At 38.4% G+C, this 25633-nt stretch overlaps 1 protein-coding gene across 2 annotated transcripts in view; it reads right to left on the bottom strand.

The window, feature by feature from the left end:
• Positions 1–2896: 2896 nt before the first annotated feature.
• Positions 2897–25633, bottom strand: part of LOC149556744 (phosphoinositide phosphatase SAC8-like) — a 113881-nt gene continuing 91144 nt past the window's right edge. The window contains exons 16-21 of one of the 2 annotated variants that reach the window (XM_089831261.1): positions 4499–4607; positions 4283–4355; positions 4074–4167; positions 3892–3978; positions 3576–3642; positions 2897–3391 (exon numbers count right to left, since the gene is read on the bottom strand). In XM_089831261.1, the coding sequence (XP_089687387.1) occupies positions 3267–3391; positions 3576–3642; positions 3892–3978; positions 4074–4167; positions 4283–4355; positions 4499–4607 (555 nt within the window). In that variant the 3' untranslated portion in view covers positions 2897–3266. Of the gene's footprint in view, positions 3395–3575; positions 3643–3891; positions 3979–4073; positions 4168–4282; positions 4356–4498; positions 4608–25633 lie in introns of both variants that reach the window. The other variant, XM_089831260.1, reaches the window with a different exon arrangement.

The following is a 25633-nucleotide window of genomic DNA, read 5'->3' as shown; positions in this document are numbered from 1 at the left end:
TTGCTACATCAAAAATGCCTTCTAGTGATGAATATCCTGCATAAACCTATTTTGTCTTGTACAAAACATCAACTCATAGAAGTATATCATTAAAATGCAGAGCATATTAAGATATGAAAAATGATATGTGATCTCTGGATTGGTAAATGCATAGTGTGCAAGTTGTGAGACAAGCCATAATGAAATCGCAAACTAAAAAGCAAAACCTAAAGATCTTGTCGAGTAATTGTGAATTGGTAAAGACATACGCATGCATATGATCCTCAAAGGACGTCTTCAAAGCTCCAAAGAGAGTCCAAGCACACCATATATGATTTATACAAGACTCTTCAACAACCTCCGAAAAATTGTAGCACCATATATGTATAATACTAATAATTAAATTCTCTGATCATTCATCAAAACACAACTTGCAAACAATAACTTCCAAAGAAAATTTTGATATTAATGAGAAGAACAAACATGCACATGTGCAACAACTGTAAAGTTCCCAATGACACACCTAAGTTTTCTGCCACACATCGCATACCAATGTACCTAAGAGAAAAGTACCTGAGGGAAGTAATTGAAGGACACACCTAAGGGAAAGTACCTAAGGGAAACACTCGAGGGGAAACACTTGAAACCAATGCTAGAGGGAAAGCACTAAAGGGAGAACACCTGAGGGAAAGCAACCAAGGAAAAGTACTTAAAGGAGGCACTCGAGGGCACCCGAGGGCAACACCTAAGGGAAAGAATGCACTCAACAACGTGACTTAAAAGTATCGAGTAGGGGTGTAAAACAACAGAGGAAGGTTGTACGATGAATGCAAAAGAAAATGCATGTTCCTTTGAAGTGCCCTACGGTCACACCAAATTGGCATATAGTGAATGTCTTGACAAGAAGTGTAGATGGCTAGGGATGGTTTTGCCTTAGGAGATGGAGCAAACAGTGGGAAGGTGAGATGGAGGAGATAGGTGATAGACGTACAATACTCGCAAAGGGTAGTTAAGTCGATGTTGAAGGGTGATGATTTCGTGGGAGAGGAATTTGAGAATAGTATAGATAGAGAAGCAAGCCGAAAAAACAAAATAGTGAATCCACCAAATGCTAGAATGATGTGCGACACCGTAGACGATGCCAAACTTGATACAAATAAATATTGAATGCTATAGATACACAACAATATACAGAACATATGCCAAATCAAGTATTGCAAGAGATAGATGACATAGTTTCAAAAAATGCAAGCCAAAAGACAAGATTAAAACACGATGGAAGATGATAATAACAATATGCTAATAATAATAATAATTTGAAGATCTTCCACCTCCGAAATGGCAAACAAAAACACCAACTAGAATTTGCACTACAAAATAAAATCCAATACACATACCAAAAACATCCTACCCGCTGCTCATAAATACCCCGTTGGAGGAAAACTCCCAAGGTGCACAACAAGTGCCAACACGACAACAAATACCTCTGACGAAAATAAAAGATGGTACTAAGATATGCATAAATCAATAAAAAACCCAGTACAACTTTTTTTAATTGATTGGGGCCCCATATTTTATTAATTAAAGTAATTAATTAAAGATCCTTTAATTTTGAATTTGAATTTTGGGACCAATTAATTTAATTTAATCATTACATTAGAATTTGGGAACATCACAACAACCTCCAGCTGCAAATGTAAAGGAACAAATAGTAATCCTCATTTGGCTAAAGATTGCATGCTTCCTTAAGGTGGTAGTCCTTGAGAAAAGACTCAACCGAAGGCAGGCTGAGATCAAGACTATTACAGAGAATCTATATAAATTTGTTCAGCTGATAGGATCGCCATCAAGAACTATGTTGCAAGCACTAACATGCTAAGGGAAGGGTTTGACGCTAAAAAAGACAATTATATAGAAACTAGTGGCAGTATAAGAACCAAAAACAATGAGAATTATATTATCTTCAAGGCAGATAGGCAATCTAAGCCATGAATATTTAAGGTTCTCCCTAGTTTGAAATTGTTATCTCTTTGTTGTTTTATTGCAGTCTTCCATTGAGCTGTTCTCTAACCTTGTGTTCGGGTCAGTGTTGGTTAAGGTCTTGTCTCACTTTTCATTTCTATGTTCCAGGTATTTGCTACTTCTATATCGATTATGACATTATACATGATTTGAGAACTTTTTAAAACCTCTTTTGTTTACCCTGAAATAAAAATATAAAACGCATAAATAAGATGGCAAGAATATGAAAAAGGAGCATCATACAAATTTTCCTCAAAAATTAAACTAGAAAGACCATTAAGACAGCCAAAGACACAATGGTCACCCATTCATTGTTGAAACCAGAATAACTATTGAATGAAATTCATTAAAACTTTGCAAACACATATAAATCAAAAAACTGATTTTGGTTTAACACTCATTTGTAATGACTCGTTGAATAGGTATGGAACAATAAGTTTATAGAATAGAAAACATTGAGAAGCAATCAACTCATTGAATAGGCATGAATAACTATGAGAAGCAATCAACATGGAAAATGTTCTTCTGGATGTGGAAGAGACTAAGATTTGAGTCTATGCGGAAAATGGATTGCCACAAGATTAGAAGATTACTTGGGCAACTTAGAGTTAATACAAAAAATTGTTATAATTCATCGTTATGTTGAACAGAGCTGAAATTTTGTATTGTATGCATCTAAAACATGAACTTGCAGAGTGCCTATATATTTATTTTAATACAATAATACTTTTCAACCAGGGTTGGTATTAAACCCATAGTTAGAATTAGAGGATTCCTCTAACTTTGTCCACATTGAATTACATATGGAAACCCAATTGTAGTTTGTGCCACTCATCTGATGATATGTCCCAAATAGTGATCCAATACATTATTCTACACAGTTTATTGCGCAACATTTATCCAATAAGATTATGAGATCATTTGTTATAGGTATGTATTGAATTCAGAGTCCAAGCTACATGACTCGTGATTGAAAATGGACATAATTTTGGCATCAAAAACATAGATTGGCCAAAGCAAGAGTTTTATTCATTGTTCACTGCATGTACATTCAAATTTACACTTTTTACATGGTTTCAAAACCCAGATAATGCCCCCCTATGGCTATAAAAAGTATTACATCATAGTACATGAAAAGTAGTGGCTATCAAGTTATACAAAATTATAATACAGAAATTTCATGACTGCTTTAGCCTGCCCTCAATATTTTATAGAGGCAAATTATTCAAAGCGTCAATTATTAATACTAATCTCTTAACTTCAATTTAAAATAGTTTGCACAAACGAGGCCGGCTGCAGAACTGCCGTCCATTAGCTTTTACAACAGCCATTACACCAGCTGTTAGACCTCCCCAAACCACTGAATAAAGAAAATGCTGTGTATCATCTACTGCTGCATAAAAGTGCAGTTGCAGTTAGAAAAGATAATCCGGATATCTCTTGATGCATAATATACTAATATATCAACATGTCTACAGATTTAGTGATAGTTTTATCCAGCAAGGAATGCACCATGTCATGTCTCAAGTTGCAAGCAAAGAGAAATAATATCCAGAACAAAGAGCCTCAATCACCTTGTTGAAGAGAGAAGGTTGTCACTGTAAGGGCCCCAACAATCAAAGCTGAAGCAATTGGAAGGTACTGCAATATCATTGAAACAAGTACCAAAAGCATGAGTAGAGAGAATTACAAGGTGAATTACAAGTGCACATAAACTAGTACACTTCTATTCTTGTGTCTGATTAATTTTCATCCTTTAAAAACGGACTAAAAGTTTGACTACAAAGCATGAGAAGGCCCTTTTTCAAAGCTTTTCTTCAATGAGTACCAAAGATTTAAAAAGTGTCAATGAAGATTCGCTCAAGTCATTTACAGTTCACAATCACTCACAGCAAATAACTCAAATCCATTTAGTTGGAAAGGAGAAGGAATGCCTCTGCTGACAGTGTAGTAGCCAGCAACCAAGTCCATAGCATCCTGCCATGTTTTCATATCAGAATGCTTGTATGACTTGCAGGGACAAAAAGGATGAAATGTTTAGCAACCTGAATCCATATCAATAGGAATCGTACCTGACGGATACCATCATGGAAATTATTCAAATAGTAGCGAGCAAGAGCACTGAAACCATCTTTAATTAGTCCAGACACAGTCTGCTTCCCATACCTGTAGATTAAAAACAGATGAGAAAAAAAGACATTAATTACCGTTATAGTTCATTACATATTTGCCTGTAAAGACATCGCTTTTAATATACAAGAGGAAAAAATAATTAAGCTACCTCACGAAATCCCCTTTAAGAGCATGTGTCCCAGAGTACTGGAGGCTTATTTCATCACCATGGTTCGCCCATACTATACATGCATATTGCAATATTATTAATCCATGTATACAAGTAATAAACAGACATATAGAAGTAATAAACAGACATAGAGAAATAGTCTCAGCTGGATGTATTCACATCACATCTCTATTAATAAATCTGCACTTTCCTTACATATCTTCAATTGTTGATGAAAATCGGAATGTTGTGATATGAATTCACAGGAAGTGAACAGTCCTGTCTTATTCAGTTGATAGTCCAGAACTTTTTGACCAAATAAGCTCTGCATAAACAAAACATAAGCATTCAAGCTCTTCAATCCTCTGTGGGATGGAACGAACACAGAGAATGCTTAAAGCAATTCCAAATGATATATCTACAGCTACCATATTGTCATAGTCCAGACTCCAATCAGGCATGTGGAATCATCCTTAAAAAACATAAAATCTATTGCCTCATCAAATAAAATGGCAGATAACAAATATCAATCATATTAATAATTATAAAATTTTCAGTAGTGGATATTTGATTTATATATACACACTGCTTTTGCAGATTACATTTACTCTTGCATAAGAAATGAACTGGTAGAGAATTTCTTACAAGGATAGTACTTAATGCAAATTATTCTAGAAATTACCTCCACATAAAATTCGTAAACCATAGTAAAATGATGCCACAAACTATGCATCCATCCATCATGATTACAGGATCTGATTATGCATCCATCAGTTTTATTAGCATACGAATTAGCATCATAAGAAGTGCTTCCCTCCTAGAATACCACTGAAAAGTATTCCCCATTGCTGCAGTTAAACACACTTTAAATTCTTATGGATAAAACTTAGGATGACCAACTTTGGTGAGATATGTTTTCACCACATAAGTTCAGCCAGTCTGAGCTTTGGGTAGACTGAAGAGTTTTGCCTTTTAATGATGATCAATCAATTCACTTTGTGACATGATGGGGCAGATCCAATCTTTTTTATAAATAGGGAGACAATCCATAATGTGTAATCCAAGGAGTGGCTATCAGAATCTTTGCAATAATCTTGATGGTGTTTTTTTTCCTAACCTTCGGACTAGAGGGTCTCTTTGTTTCTTGATTAATTCATACATGCACTATGAGCTTCTCTTTCAGAATGAGATGTCATTGACCATTCTTCATGGTTCCTTCACTATCCTCCATGTTGATATTAACACTTCCTAGAATCCATAAACTTTGAAATGTTACATTTCACCCCTAGAATTTTCTACTTGCCCTGAGCCAGTGATGTTTCCATCTTCACTGCATGATCTCCCCTTTGAGCATTTAATGCACGAACACAAGGAAGAACTCAAAATGTTATGGGAAGCTTCTAGCTTCTATATTTTTGCCTCCCCTCATTCACTGCCTATTTTTTTCTTTCTTCTCATATCACCAATGAGATTTACTATATCCTGAATTCACTCTCCATTCTCTTTTCTGAACTTTGCCAATTATATTAATATTATTATTAAAGGCTGAATTAGCTGTAGGGTATAATGGAAATCCATATCCTTCAATGTTCAAGCAACCACACAAGATAAACAATAGGATCAAGACTACAAGTTAATGAGGAACCTGCAAATTTTTTAATACTTGCTATAATGTCAAATTTTATCCAAGTGATCTCCTAGAAGAGATTATTAGACGTAGGCTAATTGAGTATATTTCAGGGAATAAAGTAATTAATTTTTTAATAAATAGCCCCAAGTCCTATGGGATTATTTAAATTTAATCAATCAGCACCTAGACATGACTTATTTAATAAAGTGACTTTATAATAATGTCAATGACAACTTATAATGTAAATTCACTTTTGAGGGGGGGAAAAAATGAAAAGAGAAATAAAATAAAATACAACTTTCGAAACGGAAAAGCATTATAAAAGGAGGAAAAGGTGAAAGGAGGATTCATTCTTGACTTGTTATTATTAAAGAAACTTTTCCTTGAGAGCTTGAGAGCTTCAACTTGCAGATTTAGTAAACCCTGGGATCGAAACCCCAGAGGTTTTGACTTTTTGGAAGAAAACCCAGATCAGCCCACTTGGTGATTTCATCATAGGATTCACAGTTGCACATAACTGATCAGTTTTCGTGGAGATTCATTGATCTATCTTGCAGTACTTCAAAGGGTGTGTTATCATATGTATAGAGGCATTCCATGTATGTGTTACATGATGGTATAGTGCATTTTTTGATTTGCACCAGCAACAAGTATTTGTAAAAAAACAATACATTTCTATATCACAAGAATACACATTGGCTAACTTGATTATTTGTATTTCATCAAATTGATTTCCTTGAAAATCTAGATTATTTATCGTACATGTTCAATCTGTGTGTTGCAATATTACATTATGATGAAGCAAAACATGAGCAAAAATCTAAATTTAAATCAGATATGAAGCTTTATCAGAGTCTAGGATATTTCAATGGCATCAAAGTTGATGATCTTGCCAGCTTGTTAGGGTGCCAGTAATGCACAATAGATTTTGCAGTTGCATATGTGTCGGATGTATTGCATGGCAATTTGGTGAATAGCCAGATTATTGCATGTCAATTTAGGAGCAGTTTATGAAGAGGGTTACCATTGAATGGTTATTTCCGAGTGATCTTGGTTAGCGGACTTGTGTTGCATGACAATTTGGTGGATACCGAAATGGTTGCATGATATTTTAAATCAATTTAATAAATTGTCTTTCTTTTGTGTGCCATTTCCAAGCAGTACAAATTTTTGGATTTGATTGCATGGCAATTTTCATCAACTTCACAAGTGTCGACAGTAAATACTGTGTAGCCGACAAGGTATGTGTCAAGATGTATGTCATCGGTATCAGGAAGGTTCTCGTCGGTATCAGGAAGGTTGTATCGGGAAGGTTCTAGTCGGTATCGGGAAGGTTCTTATTATGTAGCCGACATGTTGTATGTGGCCAACGGACCCCTTCGGGAAGGTTCCTCGGGATGTATATATACACCCTCTAGGTAATCATGTTATCATCATAATTATAATCTAATGTCTCTGGCATATGCGAATAAAACAAGGAGTTTTTCTGTTCATATCTATTCTCTGTGAGCATTAATTTCCTTACCCCAGTATGGTAAACATTTGGTGCCGCTGCCCAATGGACCTGGTACACAGGCAGACGGATGAAGAGTAATGCTGAATCAGCTGAACAAGAATAAAAATAAGCTGAAGGAAAAGGACGAAATACACACCGCACAAGAAAACTTAATTTTGGTACAGCACGCCGAACGCAGAAGAAGGTTTCAGCACATTACCGTCGGACACCGTCGCATTGAAGAATTGTTGGAGAAGACTCGACAGCGGTTGGATTTGGTGGAAGAAGCAAGGGAGGAGTTTTTGAACCTACATACGCCGAGGGAAGAGAATCCAGATAGAAGGCGATTGACTCACACGGCTCGAAGTGCCGAGGGAGCACGAGCGTGGAGTCAACTATGGGCCTGCTACAAGAGATAGCTGGGGCAAACTCTCTGCTATAGGTACGGGAGTCGGTTCCTGAATATCAATTTGCACCTTTCATTTGGTGGCATGTCACTCGAGAACTGACTTGTCGAGAAGTATTCTCCAATGCTTGTGTACCATTGCGGCAGTACGACAATCTGAAAAAATTGTGCATCAGGAAAAACATCGTTCACTCCGTCTGCCGGTTCCCCTATTTTGATTCCCGACAGATGGTCTGCACTGACATGTTTCTTCCCAGGCCATACAATTATTTTGAAAGTGAACTCCTGTAACAGAAGCAACCACCTGTTGATTCTTCCTTGAATGACAGGTTTATTGATCATATATAAAACAGAGCCTGATGGTCGACATAGAACATGAAGGGTGCCGCTAGCAAGTAATGACGGAGTTTTTGTACACCATTCCCAACGCTTCCCGTTCTGTTTTACTGTAGTTCTACTCTGCTTTTGATAGTAATCGGCTGGCAAAGTATATCAGGTGATCCAACCCGTGGCTCCCCATCTGTGCCAAGGTTGCTCTGATTGCATAGTTGGACGTGTCGACATGCACATGAAACTCTTCGTTCCAATCCGGATACGCCAAGATGGGTGTCGTAGCTAGTCGTACCTTGAGCCCTTCAAATGCCTCATCCTGCTCTTTTTCCCATCTGAACGATTCTCCTTTGCAAGTTAACCTGTCCAGCGGGTATGATACCTTGGCAAAAATTTTGATGAACCTTTTGTAGTAACCTATGTGTCCCAGGAAAGATTTTACCTCCATTACATTGGTGGACGGCTGCATTTCCAATATGACTCTGACCTTGTTCGAATCTATCTTCAAGCCCTCATTACAGAGTATATTCCCAAGCAGTCTTCCCTGTGAAACCATAAATCTGCATTTCCTTGGATTCAAAGCTAGTCGCGCCCATCGGCATCTCTCCATACATTCGCCCAATGCTGCCAAATGTTTGTCCTCGGCGCTGAATATCGACCAATCATCCAGGAATGCCTTGAAGTTCCCGACGGACATTTTGTCAAAGATGTGTAGTATGATACGCTAGAATGTAGCAGGCGCATTGCACAAGCCGAACAACATCCAATTATATGCGTACACTCCATCTTCTACGACAAATGTCGTCTTCAATTTATCCTTTGCGATTGAAATCTGATTATATCCGAAAAATCCATCCATGAATGAGTAAATCTCATGTCCGGCTACCTCCTCAAGATGCTGTCTGTAAATGAAATTGGAAACGGATCCTTGATCGTGACTGCATTCAGGCATCTGAAATCAACGCATATCCGGATCTGGGTGGTGTTCTTCAATGAGATTACTATGGGTGACACCGATTCACTTGTCTGCACCTTAAAAATAATACCGGCTTCTGGCATCCAATTGATCTCTTCTGTAACCCGTGCCACATAGTTCTTGTTCATCCTATATGGTCGCTTCCATACGGGAATTGCACCTTCGACCAACGGGATGTGGTGTGTACACACAACTCTGGCGGTACTCCTTTCAAATCTTTGTATGTCCACGCAAACACATCTTTGTATTCCAAAAATATCTTGAATGCCACTGCTTTGAGTACTGGATCCCAATTATCTCCCACCAGTATGTTCTTTGGTTCTGCTTCATCCCCCAAATTCATTGTTTGCAGTGTGGCTTCGTTGTATTTGATGGGCTCCCCCTCAGTGAATTCATGGGCGAGTGTTTCATCAAGCAGCGCATCCCCCTCTTTTACTTCTGTGAATTCCCTTGGAAATCCATCATCGTTGTGTCCTTCCTCTATCGTCAACACATTGCAACTCTGAAACAGTTCATAGTCCTCTATCTGCCAGTGGTAAAGACCGTTTACCGAATCCAAATTGTCGTCTCCTTCCAACCACAGGATTCCCTCCTGATCTGGTTCCATACACTACCTCCCTTCATCCTCTTCTTCTTCAGAATCTGATGACAGGGCTTCTTCCCCGACCATTTGGGTGTGTAAATCAATGTTGTATTTCCGCCCTTTGCTTTCAAGCGATAGTGTTCTTCCAATTGTGTTTAACGCTAGCTTGTATCAGCCACCCCTGGCCCAAAATGGCATCATACCCCTTCCTCTTCAGCGGGATCACAACGAAATCAAGCAGGAATGGTTGTGTTCCAATTGTTACTAGTTGTGCTGTTAGGACTCCCAATGGTTTGATTTCGTGTTGGTCGGTCGTTAGCAGCTGGAATGTAGGTGGCCACAATGTCGGTTGTCCCAACCTTTTCCAAGTATCCTCTAGTAACACATTGACACCGGACCCTCCGTCCACAACCGTGTCCGTCAAAACAGTCCCGAGAATTCCCATTTTGACGACTGTCGAATGTCATCTGGATGATAGGGCTAACAGCACCGGATCTTCTACACTTGCGTCACCTTCTTTCTCCCTTGTTCTGCTAGCAACTTAGCAGTTGGAGCAATGTTTGTGAGTGTCGTACGGAATTGAGGCATAGTGAGCAACAAATCATTTATTTTGACGGGTACCTCGGTTTGTAATATTTGTCGTACAATGTTCTGTTTTGCACAGTTCCGTGCAGAGGTACCAGTAGTGTCCTTCAAGTGTGCTTTCTCTACCTATGTTGCCTTCTGAATCTCTGCCCACACTTCCTCCAGTCTCTTCTTTTCTTCCATTGGGTCGGGGTACACTTTCGCTTGCTTTCGTGTGATGGCCAGAACCTCCTCTTCGTCTGTCCCGATGGTGATCAAATTTACTCCCGACTTCGGGCACTTAGCATCTTCATGATCACCGAGTCCACACCACCTACATAATAATTTCGGTGTGTTTGTTGTTGTACAGTCACGGGCAAAGTGGCCTCAAAAATTACATGCTCGGCATTGAACTATGGACTGGCCGTTTGCATCATACTGAATTCAACTCCTACTGCCATTATTGTTGTTGCCGTTGTTGTTTTGTCTTCACCGATTATTTCTGCATCCTCCCGACGTGGCACCCTCAGTACTGGTGTTCCCGCTCCCTCCTGACACAGAAGCCTCCTATGTCAGGAACACTTGCTAAGGACCTTGTGTTTTCAGATTGAACGGGCATTCCTTTGTAGAATGTCCCATGATCTAGCAAATCTCGCAAAATTGGTCCTTCCAACAGGATCCCTTCGTATGGCCTTCTTCCTTGCACTCGGTGCACCATAGCTCATTTCCCTTGGTCTCCTTCTGCATGTTCTTGAATTCTTTCATCATCTGAATCATATCCTTTTAGAGGGCGTGGATCTTCTTGCTTTCCTTTTCGTCATCACTGCTCTCCTCTTTTGAAGATGCATCATCATCTGAATCAAACGAGCTACTCTTTTTCTTCTTTTTCATCTTCTGCTCACTTTCCAAGTTCATTGCTCAATTGTACGCTTCAGTGTATGAGGATGGCTGCACAATCTTCATCTTCTTCCGCAACTTCGGGTGCAAGCCTTCAATGAACCATCTTTTTTGCAGTCCATCGACCGATTTATTTTCCATTTTATTTATCAAATCTTTTAATTTCCTTGCGTAGACTTGGACCATTTCATTTTTCCCCTATTTTGTATTGTATATCTCTGCTACAATTTCATTGTCGTCGCGCAACAGTTGAAATTTGGCAGTAAACTCCTTAAGGTTGTCCCAAGTGGTTAATTTCTGGGGATCTGTAAGTAGAAGCTTAGAGAGGAGGAAGTAGAGGAGCGAGTTTTCCTGAGTTTGTGGATAGAGCACCGAATGTGAGGCAGTTTACAGCAGGATAGTGGTGGAGTTGCAAATTTGTGAGAAGAGCTAGTGGTTGTGGTTTAGAAACAAGGAGGTTGCTTGGTGGCTTGCGAGCACAAGTTGAAATCTTCAAGGTTTCTACCAGAGTGTGGATCTGGACTAGCTAGCATATGGGTTGGATTTTGAGGGATCTTGCAGAACTGTTATTGTAATTGCTATTGTATTTGGCCGTAACCGGGAAGGCCTTACAGCTCGGCACGTTGCATGTAACAGTTATTTTATGAATAAAGAGTTGTAATTTGATATCCAAAAAAAAAAAGCACCGTACGGTCAAGTGGTCGTACAGCAGCATGAAGGAACCATACGGCAAAGTGGTGTCCACCGTACGGCAGATCCTAACGATATTTTAAGTGTCCACGCACCTTCAAAAAAGACCATATGGCCTTTTCCAAATGTCAAGCAAAGTCATAATACGACAACTAGGGATACTATAGGTATTGTACAGTATCAAGCACTCACCGTACGATGATCACTCTAGCTACTAGCTACCGTACGATATCCTTTTCACTGCAACCATACGACATATAAACACTCCCAGAAGCACTGTACGACATGACAAGTACGGCAATTTCTGAGGAAGATCTTGTACGACAACCAAGTCACATGCATCCGTACGGCATTCTTTCTAATGCCTCCATACGCAGGATAGATATGTGTCGTACGGTAAACAAAGGAGTCTGGCAAATATCAAATAGCTGAGAATAGATCCGTACAGTTGGAGCAATAACATTAATTGGTACAGACAGGAGTACAAGGCAATTCCAACGCAATCATGGCACAAGTTATTAAGGGTTGGCAATACAAGGATAGCGTTTTCAGGTCCATGGCATGCAAAGAAAGCTTGCAGACAGAGTATAAGATAAGTTCTAGAACAAGCATATTGTGGAAGGCGCCCAGTGGATTAAGAACGCATAGACTAGAAATTGTGAATTGATGCAATTAGGAAGGCAAGTAGAGGAGTGCAACCGCACAGTGTCCAAAAATAGATACAAAAGAAGGGTGGCCAGAGGTTTTTCCAAAAAAAAAATTAATAAATAAATAATTAAAAAAATAAAAATTGAGAGGTCATCAACGTACAGTTGTCATACTGAGGTCTATGCTGTATTAGAAGGCATCGTACGGCAATTACAAAGAAACATACAGACCCCGTACAGATTTGAAAGTTTGCAGATTAAATCCCTGTTGATGTACGGATTTCTCATTCTAGCGTGTGGATGTTGCATGTTTTGGTGTACGGCTTTTGTATGATACTGCATATGGATTTGATGTACGGATTTGCGTACGAACTTTGGAGGTTAATTCCATCGTATGGATTTTGAAGGACACTATATGTTGTCACCATATGGATTTTAATAGAATTTGTTGTACGAAATTTGCTGTATGAATTTCCAATATATGTGTTGGCGTACTGATTTCCAGCTGGGCGTACGGATTTGCCTTCCAAATTTGGCGTACAGGTGTACGGATTTTAAAGTTTTCATTATATGCCATACAGATTTCATGAATATAAATTGCGGTACGGGTCTGAGATTGTTTTTGACAATAGCCTTCAACATACGGATTTTGTATTGGCTTTAGCTTCCAGTTGATGGCGTACGGATTATAAAGGATTAATGCATACTGTTGCCGTACGGATTCTAAGGGTTCAAATAGCTGCAGTACGGATTTCAAATGATAAGTCGCCTATGTGCTTCAGTTGCAAGTTTAAGCTTCCAATATGCCAAATTCAACAAGATATTCTGTACAAAATTTGAAGGATATTGCATATGGATTTTGGAGAATTAAGAACTTGGCATACGATAAATTGCCTGTTGTATGGATTTGGGGATTTAACTCCATTCAGTGCCTAATTACCTTCGTACGGATGTAGAAGCTTCAGTTGATGTACGGATTTGCATAATAAAGTGGGCATACGCAGTTAAGGAAGAAAGTTGGGCATACAAATTTGAAGGATAAGCTACCTAATCACCACCGAACGATCTCAAGCAGGGTTACAAAGTATCTGTACGAAAATAGGAGCCATTCACAAAGCATTCAAAAAAAGGGCCATACGGATCTGTACGCTGCTAAGGAGGAAACGAATTGCTGTCTTCAGAGAAATAATTGAATAACTGACCCAATATTACATGGAGTCTGCAGGCAAACGGAGGTGGAAAAAGCAACTAGAAGAATCTACAATTGAGAAGGGCATGAAAATGGCGACTGCAAGTAATCAGAATGAAGGCACCAGTAGCAATAATAAGCAGAAGCGTAAGCCTCCAGCACCTGCAACAACAAAAATCACACCACAAACTATAGCATTCGAAGGGTTGAGCGGAATGGACTGTAGGAAGTGGTGGCAGGAAACTCCTGATGACCATGCAGTAAAAGCAAGCATTAGAAGGGCACAAGTGGAATGGGCTATTCGGATGCCTGTTTTTTGCATTCGAAATTACAAAGGTTTCTTGCGAGCCATGGTCGCGACTTATGGTAGAGATTCTCAAAGGAGCACATTTGAGCACTCAGGCAGAGACCTGGTGGTTTCATTCAAGGCAACAAATTTCATGCGAGTGTTTGGCATACCAGGGCCGCAAGGCAAGAAGGTTCAGCCTAAGAAAACTTCTAAGGAGGTAAAATTGTTTTTGATTAGGCTGGTATGCGGAGACATGACTGAAGCAGAGCAGGAAGCATTGGCTGAGACATCAAAAGGAAGGGGTTTAAAGAAGACAAACATCAAGGAGGGACCATGGCGATGCCTGATGGACTTAGTCAAGAGCAGGCTTATGGGATCATCTAGGGCATCCGATATCTCCTTTCCACAGGTATCTTTGATGAATGGTATAATGAATGGGAAAGTGTATGATTGGGCATCTGTTTTGGCCAAACGTATGCACGAATTTATGACCCTCCAGCATAAGACATTTTATATGCCATAGTACTGTTCCTCGATGCTACAGCGTGGATGATTCCAGAGGACACATTGGAGGGAAAACCTAGGCCATTGGCTCCCGGAGAACCCCCTATCATGCAGTGGAGACACTTAGACTCGGCCATTGTGTAGAAGGGTCCTATAGGACAGAAGAGACCCCGGATGGATACAGGAGATGATACAGACAGCGGGCTACAGGAAACATCTTCTGAGGAGAACAGTGTGGGGGACGAAGAAGGGGAAGAAGATGATGAGGAGGTTCAGATTGTCACAACCACCCCCTTACTATTTCCCCGCACTACACCACCAGCCACTCCCTGTTTGGTCCCAGTAGGTCTGCACATGGCTCACATACCAAGGTTTGGACAGACACGGCAGCCGATAGTGATGATTACAGCACCCCAGCAGGCAGTTACAGTAGTAGCACTGTGGCAGCACGGGATGAGGCCCCCTCCAATTCGACCAGGAGTTGGGTTTGCCGTAGGGTTTGCATGAGTGGTAGCACCCATCAACCGAGAGCGTATGCCAACTCTTGCCCATGCACTTCCCATAGCAGAATCTGTGGCATAGCCCGCAGGAGGAGTTGCCGAAGCACAGCCAGCAGGAGGAGTTGCCGAAGCACAGCCAACAGGAGAAGTTGCTGAAGCACAACCAGCAGTAGTAGTTGAGGCACCTATAGTAGAGAGCGTACCAAAAGGTGGAAAGGAGACTGCCATGGAGGTACCCGACCTTCCTGTACCGAAGATAGCAGAGAGTCAAAGTATGCCTGGTGTGCACTTGGATGTCATAGGGTTTGATGCAGTGGTTACGGTGGATGCCGCACTTTTAGCATCACCAGAGCGGGATAGGGAGAGTAGAGCTCGGAGGGTGAGTACTTTTTTGAGTACGCAGTTCCACCGTACTCCGACTCCCCGAATGGCCTATGTGCAGACTCCTATGTGAGATGATATTCCAAAGGTAGACACTCAGCAAGCGCAACTAGTAGAGCCAGTTCAAGACATGGGACCGTCACACAGTACCGTTGAGAGTATGGCGGATGCCGTGGAGACAGTTATGGGTGTGCAGTAGGAACAACCACCAGCGCGGGAGACAGGAATGAGAGAGGCATTTCTTGCTGATTCCGCAGCTCTAGCATCTCAAGCTTGCCAGGTGTTGGATTCGGCGGAGAATCAAGCATTGGACTCAGTCGTGAAGGAGCTGGAGGGAGTCATCTCGTTTATGCGATTGGGTTGCCCAGCGACCTTCAAGATCTGTTTTGAGGAGTGGAGATGGCCGGATGTGGAGACTAATGAGATGCGTCAGGACTGAGTCACCACGGCAGATTTTGGTGTGGAGAGCCACGCGAAGGCTCTAATACATGAGATAGTGAAGTTACACAGGGAGGCATACTACACTCTTCGGAGGAGTCAGGCGGATCAAGTAGCAGTTGAGAGAGCTCAAGAGTAGTCAGCTGCCAGGATAGCTTCAGAGAGGGCAGCCTGGGAATCCGAGAGAGAAGCCTTGTTAGTCCGACAGAGTTGGTAGCATAGGAGTAGTTGGCAATAGAGAAGGAGCACACAGCAGCTGAGAAGGAGAAAGAGCTAGGAGAAGTTGGAGAGATGATGCAATTAGCTCTGGAGCTTCAGATGGAAGCGGAGGCTCAGTTGAAGGTTCGGAAGGAAGCGGCGGCTGAGTTGAAGGTTCAAAAAGAACAAGTCTACAAGCTGCAGGCGGAGCTGAACGAGTTGAGAGCACGGACCACTACGCCAAGGACCCATCCTGCTGTTTAGTATTAACATATTGATGTACTTGAGTTATTTATTATTTGAATTTTGTTGTATTTCGTCCGGAGACGACTTTTCTTTTTGGGGGGGATGATGTCATCGGTATATACTGTGTAGCCGACAAGGTATGTGTCAGGATGTATGTCATCGGTATCAAGAAGGTTCTCGTCGGTATCGGGAAGGTTCTTATTATGTAGCCGACATGTTGTATGTGGCTGACGGACCCCTTCGGTAAGGTTCCTCAGGATGTATATACACCCTCCGGGTAATCATCTTATTATCATAAGCATAATGTAATGTCTTTGGCATATGCGAATAAAACAAGGAGTTCTTCTATTCGTATCTATTGTCTGTGAGCATTAATTTCCTTACCCCAATACGGTAAACAAGGAGGGTGACTTTGCATGTTACTACTTTGATTCATGCGTGATAGTGAATGAACTTAAAGGGGTATTGCTAGGAATGGATCACAAAAATTCAATATTTATTTCAGACAACTACAGCAGGGGGATTAAAGGTTATATCAATGGCTAAAACTAAAGATGGGAGATTGTTAATTTGTTACCTACTTTTCTTCCTGCCTCACCAACTAAAGAAAGGGATTAGAAAAAATAATGAAAGGTCACAAAGAAATGATTAACATATGGAAAAACTTATGAATGGTATAAATGAATTCTTTCAAGCATTTAAAAAATATCAATCGGATATGTTATTATTGTTAGAGAAATTGATTTTGGAAAAGCTAAAAAGTTGGATAAGCGGCATAACAACAATGAACACATTGAAGTCACTAATGATGAGCATATAGATCATCCCATTCATTTCAAGAAGCACATGAAGCTTGAGGCAGCTACGGTAACACTACTAAAAGGGACAAAGTTAATTCTAATTCAATTATGCATAATAATAGCAGTACATTAGTTTTGCATGATCCATTAATTCAGCATGCATCTACATATGTTGAGGGTATGAATAAAGAAGTGGAAACAATGGATCCCATTGATGAATGTTTGGTGAAAAATATTACTGATTCAAATTTGAGGAAGGACTTAGCCAATCAAGGAGAACTCAAAAGAGTCTATTTATGTTTTGACATCATACAGTCATGATTCTTTGACGGGGCATAAAGTTGTCCAAGAGATTAACGAAGTCAAAAGTTCACTTCAGCCATGTGAGGGTTTAGGCAAAGATGAATCACATATTGTTCAAGTCTGTCCTGGGGGTTTGCCCAGCTAGCAATAACCAATCAGCTATATGGAGGCAATAAAGAATTTTCAGTATGTAGTGAACAGACACTTGTTGATGACCATCTACTTATGAAAGGAGAGATGATTAAGATTTATTAAGACACCATACAAATGCATGAAGAAAGGATGGATTCCCTAGACAAAAGTCCCTAACCTATGCAAAATCATGATTTGGCAGCCCTTACACATGAAGATGATGTTATTGTTCACTTTTCCAATGTTCGCACTCAACTTGAATTTGTCAAACACGAAGTATATATTGTGGATTCAAGACAAGAAGATTATAATTTTGTACAGCATAACATGGAAGATGATTAAAGGGCACAAGATATGTGTCATGGTGGTTACAAAGAGCTAAGAAGGCAAAGATACTTGCTGCCTAAGCAAGACGGCACCTACAAGAGGTCAAGGAACAATTCAACCAACTAGACAATCCAAGAAAACAAAGGGAATCATACATTAGATCGTTATTTCAGGCAAGAGAAGAATGTATAAAAGTTAAGCATGCGAAGGAAGATCTTCTTGAAGTAAGAAAACAAGAAGAACATGTTATGTGTGTGAACAAGAGAAGAGGTATGCTTCTAAAAATTCAGATTGGGCATTAAATTTGCATCCTGAGGTTCACAAGTTATCTCTTTTGGAGAATCCCATAGTTACACGCCCTAGGGGACAGGGGGGTTGTATATACTATACATATGGTACTTAAAGGATTATTCAATTTTGGATTTTTAAAGGATTAAATCACAACTTCATTTCATAGCACATTAGATAAAAATAAACCTTTCATGGCAGGAAACCCACAATCAACTTCTATCTGCACAATTTTTATAATTGAATGAAACCACACCAATCTAACTTGGGATTATCTCTCAAATCTACAAGTGAATTCCAATCTTATCTGAAATTGAATTGACAAGTACAACAGGTATAAATCCTCTTGAAACTCTATACTATGCACCGATTACAACATCAAACAATCACAAAGCTAACCCCCTTTCAATCAATTCCCTTTTCCAATCAATAAGCCCATACTATGAACAAAGATTTTCAGAACGGAGTTATAAACCAAGTTTTTTATATTGTTTTTATGACTCTAGCAGCAATAGCATTCACCACGGATTTTAATAGACACTATGGAAACTGTTGCCCTTCATTTTGTCATCACAAAATGGCACAAAATGGGGGCAACACTACAAAACTTTTTCAATTAAGTTTCATATTTCTCTAAGGTAACTCACTATTTGATTGGCAAAGATTGATCAATCAATCATCCCCAATTCACATATTGAGCCTTTTTACTAAATGTTCTCATCAAGTCTTTTTCATTTTTTCAGTTTGTTAGCCCATACTTGATTTTGAGACCTTCAAAGTCTCTTTTGCATCTTTTTAGTGTTTGTCTGGATTGTTTTAGTCTTTTTGTTTCCTTGAATCTCTTGCTTTTGATCACACCCTTCTTTCAAGATATCTTGGGGATTAATCAAAGTTGTTAGTGTAATGTCCTCATTTTTTAGCATGCCCTCATGAGCTAACAGTGGGATTTGAGGGTCTCAATTGTGGGGTTATAGGCCTTACAGTAGCCTATGGTTTGTTTTGGCTCTGTTTGAGGGACTTACTATTGTTAGTTCCAACGAGCTCAGCTGAGTTAGAGGAGTTAAGTGATGTTCTCAATTTTTATTTTGGGCTTCCGATTCGGGATCCAAGAGGCTTGGAGGGAGCGTCTATTTATAGTGAGTCACCCAGTCATGTCCATTCATCGTCTTTCTTCATTAGGATCACTTTGGTGTTGTCATATTTTGGTTATGATGCTAGTTCAGTTGTTTTCGCAAGACGGGTGAATTATTATTATTATTCATCTAAATATGTTGAAGTTGTTATTTTTTTTGGTGTTGTATGTTGGTCACCTCAGTATCATAGCTCGTTGGACCGAGATGAAAAGTTTTAAATCGTAGGCACAAGAAACTGTGGTCTTATGTGTCAGAATATTATGTTATGTTGGAAAAGGTCATTTTTTGAGCCAAAAGCAAATAATAAATTATATTATAATAGCACTTTATTATATTTTAATGTTGTGTGGATGAAGCTTCTTAAGTGAAGTTCATTTGTAAAACTTGTGCCATTTGGAGATTATAAATATGAGGCCATTTGATGGGAAAGGCATCCAATTGTCTATTTTATTTTATTTTATCTCTTATGAGGTTTTCTCAGTTTGGAGATTTCAATCCCCTTGCTGAGGTATAAGGGTTTAATCATAAAGTCTGTAATTGATTTCCTCATTCTGTGCTTACTGTGGCTTGAGGAGAGAATCTGCTGGTGTTATCTTCCATTACCACTACTGAGGTAAAGTGGTTTGGGTTCTTGCAATCAGAATTTGGAGGGCACAATTGTTGTAGCTGATCACTCTGGATTTGCAAATTGAGGACATTAAATTCTGAGTATAATTGTTTGAGCTGGGCACCAATACTGATCATTTCTGGGCGTGATCTTCTATGCAAAATCTGGGCAAATTCTGGTCTGTTATTTATGCCCATTGGAACTGCATTGAGTGCTTGACTCTGAGGTTTTTGGGCTTGGTTTCCTTTGCATGCCTGGGCGAACTGCATGCTGCATTTTTGGACACCATTATTGGCAAGTCCACTCACTGCTGCAGCTATCAATACCTAGTCCGGTATATGTAAAAGAAGCCTCTCTTAAAGTGTGGTAATTTGGGTGCTTACATTTCATATATATATATATATATATATATATTTCAGCGTGGGTATTTGGGAGCTCTTGTGAAGTCACATTGGAAGGTTTGGGCATTAGCATTATTTACAGTAGCACAATGGTCAGCTTTTTTATTTACAATTAATATGTGATAATGTTTTGTTGATGATGTACATATTCCAATTGCTAATTCTTGAAGTCCCATTTCAGTTTATTGTATTGGTTGGAATATGATGAGAGAATTCTCTTAAATCTGTCATGGATATAGGCATTAATGTTATAAGTTTACATTCTGAAATACAAAGAAAATTATAAGTTAATACAAGTAAGATCAACTCAATTAAGAGCTAGTTGGAATAATAAAGTAGGATCAAAAGTTTGTTGGCAAAGTGTTTGATGAAACAAAAAAACATTTGATTGTGAAAGTTTAAACAGCTAGGGTTATTACAGTTAGTCAAAATTTATTAAGGTTTAAGTGCACAAAAAGTAAGGTTTAGAACCACTACATATTTAAAATGTTAAACCTCATTATTTAATGTTGAATTGCACTTTTTGAAATATATGACTTAAAATCACTTATGTTTTTAAGTTACTTTTTTACTTTTAATTTATAACTCAAGTGATTTAAGTCATTATAGTGCACTTTATGTTATATTTTGATTTTAGGTTTCACTTCAATTTATAACTTGAATGATTTAAGTCATTATAGTGCACTTTATCTTAAATTTTGATGTTGAGTTTCACTTTAATTTATAAGTTAAGTAATTTAAGTCATTAAAGTGCACTTTATACTTTATAGTCTATTTTGCTGTTGAGTTTTACTTTACTGTTTTAACTTAAACATTTAAGTGAAAAATCTCACTTCTGGAGCATATTTACACATTATATGTAAAATATGTTAATCTAAATATGTATAGACCCTCTAAAGTGAGATTCCCTTAAGTGACTCAAAAAGACGTGCTAAATAGAAATTTTAAGTGATGCAAGTCAATTATATGTTATTTTTCAATGAAATACATGTAATTGCCCTTCCAAACCATGTTTTTGGCTTGTAAACCACTTGTTTCTTAGCAAAACAACTAGCTGGGAGGTTTTACATGTATTTTTCATTTTCCAAACCCCGATTTTGGTCTTTGCATGCAAAATACAAACATGCATTTGCATCCAAGAACCACAATTTACCATGGAGATAAAGTTCTGAGCAAAATAAAACATGAAAATGCATTTGTAAATCATGATTTGCCAAATGCATGCAAAATACAAACATGCAAATGCATCCAAGAACCACGATTTGCATACAAAGCCAAATGTAAAACATGTAAATGGTTCTCCAAACCACAATTTGCCAAATACATGTGTTTTTGAAACATGCAACGCAACTTTAAACCAAATTTTTGCCTTAGAGAGGTTATTTTAAACATGTAATGACTTCTTCAAACCACAATTTATGCTTGAATGTTGGGACTTAGGCATTTGCATTGCATATCTTAAATATGTGTTTGAGTTTCCAAACCCTGATTCAAAGGCAAAGGACAAAATGTGTATAATCATTTCTTCTCCAACACATGTAATGGTCTCCCCAAACCAAGATTTAGACATTCTAAGGCAAAAGCATGTCATGTAAAGGGCCTTGCAAGCCACAATTTGGGGAAAAGAGATTCTTTTTGGTGACATATGTATCTTCCACAACACATGTAATGACTTCTTCAAACCCTGATTTGGGTGTTTTGAGGTACAACGTCACATGTAATAGGGCTGGGAAACCACGTTTTGAAGCAAGGCTTTCATTTGGAATATGCAAAACATTAGGAGAACCCTAATTTCCTTAGACGTTGGTGAAGAGAAGCATTTGCAAACACTTTGCCACTCTATCATGCACATGTAATGCAACATTCAAACCACGATTTGCTCTTGGGAAGGCATTTTCAAACATGAAAATCATTTGGAGAAGTGCGATCTGCACTTAAGAATACATTTGCAACATCATTTGCATTATCTTGCACATGCATTTGCATCAACAAACCATGATTTGGGGCTAGAGTTTGAATTTTTCAAAGCATATGATCTTTACATTCAAACACAATTGTCAAACCTTGTTTTGTAGAGAACAAGTTTATTTCAACTTCTTCTTGCTTCAAGTTTTACTCTTTGCTCTCCAAGTAAATGTAAGATTCCGGTTTCGCTTGCATTTCTTGATCATTTTTGCTTGTTTGTGGCATTCTTTAGCTCTTTCTCTTCCATTTGTTTCAATGCAGCCCTATTTTTTTGCTTCAAGTTATTAAATAAGCTTGAAACTTTTATTTTTTGCAAATGCAAAAGGTCTCTCATCTTACAAAATGAAATTGCATGCAAAAGTAAAGTTTTGGAACTTATCAAGTCAAAGCAAGAGGTATAATTCTTCCTTTTCGTTTTTGGCTTTTGTATATACTTTGTTTGCTTGTTTTTGTTTGTTTTGGTGGAGAAATGTTGGAATTATCCCTCAAAGAATGCAAGTATCTTTCATGTTTACATCATTTGTATCCAATCCATCATCAAATTCCATCCAAGCTCCACCTTCCCAAATATGTAATAGGAATTCTAAAACCCAATTGCATATTTACACAAGGTAAAATGATGAGCATCTCCACAACCCAATTTTCGTAAAAAGTCACATTTTTAAAATAAACACTCTCATCCTAAACACATCCATATACTTCCAACTTGCATTCTTGTCCATTCAAAACAAAAGCCCCATTTTGCCTACATGCAACCCACCTTTCAAAACCCGACTTTGGCCATTATTTCCCAAAATACAAGTTGTCCCAACCATAGATGAAATATTGGTAGTGTACTCTCTGAGTTGCAAAGACTAGTCGAGTTTTCTAACTTGGCAAGTTTTTATGAATTTTATCGACGCCAAAAACTTGCAGAATTTTTGGCAAGAACTTGTCAAATACTTGTTGAGTTTTTGTTAAAAACTGAAATGTAGTTTTACAACAGCAGTTCAAGGCATAAAACAGCCCAAATCAGTTTCATTTCTCATTTCTTCACTTGTATTTTGCTAAGAGGGGAAAAGTCTTCCAAACACTTGCAAATTGATTTTGATCGATTTGAAGTGGACTTGAGGCAGGTTTGAAGCACATTTGCAACGGGATCGGAGTTTTTGAAGAGGATGACATCAATGATTTGAAGAGGTAGGCTATGGAGGAAGGCGTGGAATTGGTTTCACACTTGATGACATTGAGTTGAATGAGTACTCAATGCTAGTGCTAGGAGAAGCTAGAGGCAAAGCTATATCCAGGATTGAGGACAAGCCAAATCTAAGTTAGATATACCAAGCACAAAGGCAATCATGGTCAGTGCAGACTTCTAAGATTAGATCCTCTAATTCTACCTCTCCCTTAGTTTTTATTAGAACTAAGAAGAGGAAGATGTAATTGGAATGATGTATTTACTTTTAGTTTTACATAAATTGTTTACTATTTCGCTTCCAGCCATGAGTCTTCCTCAGGAGAATACACTTTTGTACCCGCTTTGTGTTTAAATAAATCTAGACTAAGCTCGTTTATTTTGTGTTCTCATGTATTGACTCATTGGATGTATCTTCTCATTGAATTTTGCAAAAAAAATGCATTTCTAATTAAAGTTAAACAATTTTTTAAGCTGTCGAGTATTTGCTGAAAATTGGCCGACTATTCCCCGAATTTAGTTTTTAGACCTTGGCAAGTTTTTGGCTTTGGCGAGTTTTCCAACTATGGTCCCAACCATTTCCAACCTTCATAGGTATTCAATAAGTATCTAGATCATACCTAGAACACTTATCCTTCATGGATCTGCAATTATTGTCCAGATCTTGAGACCCTCATGGATTCAATCCCATTGAAAGATGTTTTCATTCTTTGGAATCCTCATGTTGTAGCGAACTCTTCAAGTCAAGATATGTCAGAATTTCTTTAAAAAATAGAGGCATCCTATCACGAAGACATGCTTTGATTCTCAAGAAGCAATTATCCATTTGGTCTCCACTTTCCCAATGGCTGCCCTAGAACTTGAGTTTGTGTGGGAATGTGCCAATCACTTTGAAAAAAATTAAAATTAAAATAGTTAAAGATGCACATGGGAAAGTTGTTTTGAGTTTACATTTGGACATCATTGAGAAGGTAATTTGCAAACCTAACAAAGGAGAATTAACAACAGCTATGGAATGAGAAAAGCTTGACTACATCAAATTTTCAAATGACAATCCACAATTCATCAAAGAGAATCAGAGGCTATCAAAAGATGCAACACCACAGTTACAAGGTAAATGCAATGGCACAAAATACAAGAACTCATGATTCTATGATCATCTGCAATTGCATCATCAAGTACAAGGCCTTTGTTGATAATCTACAGGATTGATTCATCCAAAATCAACAGCTTCAACATTTTCTTTAGGTGTCTTTCCGGCTTTGTAGTTTCAAAAGATAGGTTGCATGCAATCATGTGCATGTAACCCAATTACACGTACCTTCAGTCATGTAATCTAATTAATCTTCTTTCTTATTTGAATTAGTCTAGGTGGTTGAGTTCCTCCCACCTTTTTCTCCATTTTTCTCACTCATTTGCCTATATAAAGGAGTGCCATTCATTGTAAATAATCATCTTTGTTATATGCGTGAGAGCTCTGCCAAACTTGTGCAAGCATAACTGTGATTGTGTAATACGAATTTGATAGAAAGTGAATATAAAGAGAGCATTTTGTTTCAAAGCTATGTCTAGAAACAATTGTGGTAGAACAAATTGGAATTTGCGGCTCCAATTTGCATTTACCATCTTTAATTTTTGCTATTCTTGTGTGTATTAGAGCAAGTTGAGTACAAGAAACAATTGAATTTGACGTTGTCACTGGAAGCAATTGTGGTGGTATGGATTAGAAGCTATGACTGTGGTTTATATTATTGTCTTGTACTCATGTAATTTGTTAGAATTAAGTTAATTTCATGTCTATAAACTAAAATTACATATAGGATTATAGTGTAGAAATCATCTACTCCTAGAAGTCTATGTGCCCCAAAAGTAGAGATTTACCTTTGAAGAATTGCATAGAAGTATGTGAGCTTCATAGTTGTTCTTAGAATATACAAATCTATTGACATAGATCTAATCCGATATGCTTTCAATCGGCTTGTGAGTTTGTGTGAGTTTATTGATATCATTGTTTCAAACTTTTAGATAAAAGTGAAGTTAAAGAGATCCATCTTTCCCATTAGTCACTCCGCAAGTAACTGGATTTTTTCCTGAAAAAAGAGGAAAAAATAATGGTAACACCCTTTAAAGCATCTCTTAGCTTCTTGCTTACCTTGAGTTGATCCAAGGAATGGTGAGAAGTGAGAACCTTCCCCTTAAGGTAGGAGAGACTTTGTCTCATACACTATGGCTAGTAATCCTATTTTGCAACCAAATTT

Source organism: Cupressus sempervirens, chromosome 5 (genome assembly GCF_028749045.1).
Source record: "Cupressus sempervirens isolate cs-2001-9-10 chromosome 5, ASM2874904v1, whole genome shotgun sequence".
Classification (NCBI taxonomy): Eukaryota; Viridiplantae; Streptophyta; class Pinopsida; order Cupressales; family Cupressaceae; genus Cupressus; species Cupressus sempervirens.
The sequence above is the reverse complement of the archived record's forward strand: the minus strand, read 5'-3'. Positions and strand labels throughout refer to the sequence as shown.